The sequence below is a fragment of the Nicotiana attenuata genome, unplaced genomic scaffold (genome assembly GCF_001879085.1).
Source record: "Nicotiana attenuata strain UT unplaced genomic scaffold, NIATTr2, whole genome shotgun sequence".
Classification (NCBI taxonomy): Eukaryota; Viridiplantae; Streptophyta; class Magnoliopsida; order Solanales; family Solanaceae; genus Nicotiana; species Nicotiana attenuata.
The window spans coordinates 17,195-21,572 of NW_017677154.1; the positions used below are offsets into that span (position 1 = coordinate 17,195).

The 4,378-nt window shown below is 38.3% G+C and overlaps 1 protein-coding gene across 1 annotated transcript in view; it reads right to left on the minus strand.

Moving 5' to 3' along the window:
• The window catches only part of LOC109221323, a gene marked incomplete at its 3' end in the record, with an annotated part of 17,742 nt that extends 17,187 nt beyond the window's left edge, over positions 1-555 (minus strand). The window contains exon 1 of the mRNA XM_019385797.1: positions 411-555. Coding sequence (XP_019241342.1) covers positions 411-555 — 145 coding nt within the window. The remainder of the gene's footprint in view (positions 1-410) is intronic.
• Between the last annotated feature and the right edge of the window lie 3,823 nt (positions 556-4,378).

Below are 4,378 nucleotides of genomic sequence, written 5' to 3' on the forward strand. Positions count from 1 at the left end.
ATATTTGAATGTGCAAAGCTCCATACAAGGTAAAGTATTTTGTTTGGTTAGCTTCTAGGGAGGCTTGCTTTACTAGGATGAAAACACTTCCCTTTTTATTTGTTGCAAGGTTTCTTGGCAGCTTCATCCATAAGCTTAGCTAGCTTATGTATTTCCCTCTTGAATTATGTATAATAACCTCTTATCTTAGAGCTTATGTATTTCCCTCTTAAATTACGTATAATAGCTGAGCTCCTCTATAAGAGATAATAGATATGGGGACACCATGCAGTCGTACTATCTCCTAATGTAAAGCTTTGCATAATCCTCTGTGGAATATGTAGTCCTAACAGGCAGAAAATGGGCTGATTTTGTAAGTCTATCAACAATCACCCATATAGAATCGAACTTGCGTTTGGTGCGAGGTAAACCTGCGATGAAATCCACATTGATTACTTCCCGCTTCCAAGTCGGAATCTCTATAACATGCAATAATCCACCGGGTTTTTGATGCTCAATCTTGACCTGTTGACATTTAGGGCACTGAGTGACAAACTCTGCTATATCCTTTTTCATTCCGTCCCACCAATATATTTCCTTGATATCATGATACATCTATGTTGCTCCTAGATGAATGAATAGTGAGATAGTGAGTTTCGCCCATGACCTGCCGCGCAGCCCTGCACATTAGGGACACAAAACTCAAACCCTCGACTATCTGAGGACCCCGNNGTACAGGCTGCATTATAGAAGGTAGCAACAGTTACGAGATTGGAAGGATTTCGACCACAAGTAATGATGTGAGAAATAGGCCTAAAGGGGGGGGGATGCCCTGGCCCTTGGATTTATTCACAAAACAATTGTCGAGATGGCAAGAAGAGTACTAACGTATTCGAAAGACACAAGTTATGAAAATGATAAGTGCATCAGTAAACATTCAAGGACGAATGTTCCAGGGGGGGGGGGGGAATGATGTTACACCCCGTATTTTCGCATGTGAAAGTACGCCATAATTAAATTGATATAAGCTCGGAAATGAGACGTTACATCCTGCATTTTCGTACGTTAAAGTTTCGTCGTAAGTTAATCGACGTAAGCTCGAGAATGAGATTATTTTGTGGTTATAAGCATTATGCGATTTCAAGCAAGTGATAAGTAAATTCGTAAAGGTGAGAAGGTAAGGGAATCGAAGAAAGTGAATTTCATCGAAGTTTGACATTTTGGAATAAAATACGGTCCGAGCTATAATACCCGATATTTATGAACTAGTGTCATATAAGGTACCACATGACCATGATAATGAAGTGTATAAAGTCTGCTAAAAATGAGCAGTATTTTAAGTAATTTCAGATAATTCTTAATTATGTGTAGAATTGGTTAATTATTGGATTAGTGGGAAATTACCAAGTTAAGTAAGAAATTGGTAATTAATTAAGATTTTGGATAAACTCTTGAACATTACGCTACAGCCAATAAAAAAGCCCAAAGAATGACTCTTCATTTAGGTGCTACATGGAATATTTAGGAGAATTAGTGGCACACAAACCTCAAAGTTAAGGGATTATTATACATAAGTTAATAGGAAAATACATAAGCTTGCTAAAGCTTACGGATGAAGCTCACTCATGAATCTCTTTACTTCACTATAAGACTTCTAGTTCACAAAGAAACGTGAATTAGAATTAAGCAAAGTAACGGATTTTGAGCAAAAATTTCATACGAAGTTACACTCCGTAATAGAAACAGGATTTGCACTTTTAAGAGAGCACGGTACTATCTTTCTCAAGAACATCATACGGATTTTCCCCTACTTCGATCCATCGTTACGTGTTGTCGCAATTGACATGTGTTGGAAGGATTGTCAAGAGAATCGGCTCAGGTATGTTAAGGCTATCCCTTCTTTCTTTTTGGCATGATCCATACGATGCATACGAAACGAGCAAATGCACAACTTCCATAAATGATTCTATTCATAGAAATGCTAGAGATGCTTATCTTCTTGATTCCCCATATATCATATTATTCTATCATCTTTTCATGGGTCTCAAATAATACATAAGTTGACGAAGTTTATTTTATGATATTAATCAATGACATAATGGTCTTATGACCTTCCAAGAAATTTTATTGACGTACTTCTCTTGCATTGCATTCATTTATACATATACATTGACCAATGACCAGATGGCATTATATACGCGTATATATATGTATTTATATGAATATGGGATATGAGAAAAGGTTACCGCGTTATATACGCACCACCACCTGATCAGCTGGTATATGTTGATGATTTTGCCCACAGTGGCCGAGATGATATGACGGGATGCCCTTAGAGGCTTGATGATGTTATGAACACAACCTATGCACGACATGACATTTATATGCATATGCGTGGTATTATACATATTAATAATTCACAGAGTTATTCAGACTTACATGTCGAGTCTTTTACTCCATGGTATTTACTGATTTTCATTCCTTACATACTCGGTACATTATTTGTACTGAAGTCCCTTTTGCCTGGGGATGCTGCATTTCATGCCCGCGGGTCCCGATAGACAGGTTGAGAGTGTTCCAAGTAGGCTATCAGCTCAGTAGAAGGTGTTGGTGCGCTCTATTTTGCTCCGAAGTTGCTTATTTGGTCAGTATAATTAGGACATGTATTGATTGGTATTGCGGGGCCTAGTCCCGACCTTTATGTTACTTATGTACTCTTAGAGGCTGTGGACTTTATTAAAAACGGGACATAGGCTATTGTGGGCTCATTTCTTTCGTCTTTTGGGCGATTTTGGAGCTCTTTGAAGAGGGGATTTCACCTAGCTATTGGAGGTAAGTAATTTCTATCCAATGTAAGTTAAATACATATATTATGTGTGATTACCCGAAAGGTCGTCTTGTGTTTTAGAACTCAATTCTGCGCTTTTAAGCCTTAAAAATCTCATATTTACCCTTCTCGATTTGCCTGCACAGTCTGGGTGTGTTTCTGGAAAGCTTTTATGTTAAAACTTGATGAAAATAAGAAATTTTGCCTAAAAACTTCCTTTGAGTTGCTTCAGTCAACATTTTTGGTAAATAGATCCGGATTCGTGATTTGACGGTCCCGATGGGTCCGTATCGAGATTTGGGACTTGGGCGTATGCCCGAAATTAATATCAAAGGTCTCTAGCCCGAGATATCGGACTTTGTTGAGATTTGAAAGTTAAAGGCTTATTGAAATGGAAGTGTTTGACCAAGGTTTGACTTTTTGGATATTAGGTCTGCATTTTTTGTTCCGAAACCCGGTATAGGCCTAATAACACATTTATAACATGTCTGTGGAATTTGCCAAAAAACGGAATTGGTTTGGTATGATTTGGATGTCCGCTTAAGAAATTAGAAGTTTCAAGGCTTTCTTGAAAATTTCATTTAAATTGGTGCTAAATTCGTAGTTCTAGGTGTTATTTTTGTGATTTGATCATGCGAGCAAGTTCATATGATGTTTTTAGACTTGTGTGCATGATAGGTTTGGAGCCTCGAGGGCTCGGGAGAGTTTCGGATAGGCTATAGGGTGATTTGAACTTTGAAAAATTTGCTAGTGTAACTGATCTGGTTGCAGGCCTCTGATCTCGCATTTGCGAGATCAGGCATCGCAATTACGACCTCTGTAGGTTCCTCATTTCCGGGCTTCTCATCGCAAATCCTAAGAGTAGCTGGGCCATACAGTCCTCGCAATTGCGAAGAATTCTTCGCATTTGCGAAGTAAAGCTGGGAAGGCAGTGATCACAAATGCGATCATTTTGTCGCGTTTGCAGAGATTCAAGTTCGCATTTGCGGAGATTCAAACTCGCATTTTTGAACTTATCTTCGCAATTGCAAAGGCAGCAGAGGTGCAAAGGACCTCGCATTTGCGTATGTCCCATCACATTTGCGAGATTCAGATTTGCGAAGCTCAGGTCGCAAATGCGACATCTGCAGCTATGTGAAAGTGACTTAGAAGGGATTTTTCTCTCATTCTTCAAATTTTCAAAACCTAAAACCATAGAGGCAATTTTTCCAAGACCATTTCTTCCCCAAAACATTGGTAAGTGATTCTAAGCTAATTTCTTTCAATCTTCCACTTCATTTTACAAGATTTCAACTTAAAATCTAAGGTTTTCATAGTGGAATTGGGGATTTTTGGGTAAAAACTAGGGATTTTCGAAATTTGGTGATATAGACCTCAAATTGAGGTAGGATTCCAAAACCAATTGTATATTCGGGCTCGGGGGTGAATGGGTAATTGGGTGTTGGTCCGAATTTCAGGTTTCAACCAAGCTAGCATAGTGTTGACTTTTGTTGACTTTTTCAATAATGACCTAATTCGGTTATTTTTTATCATGGGTGATTCCTAAGGCTTATTTTGAATTGTTTGGTTTGT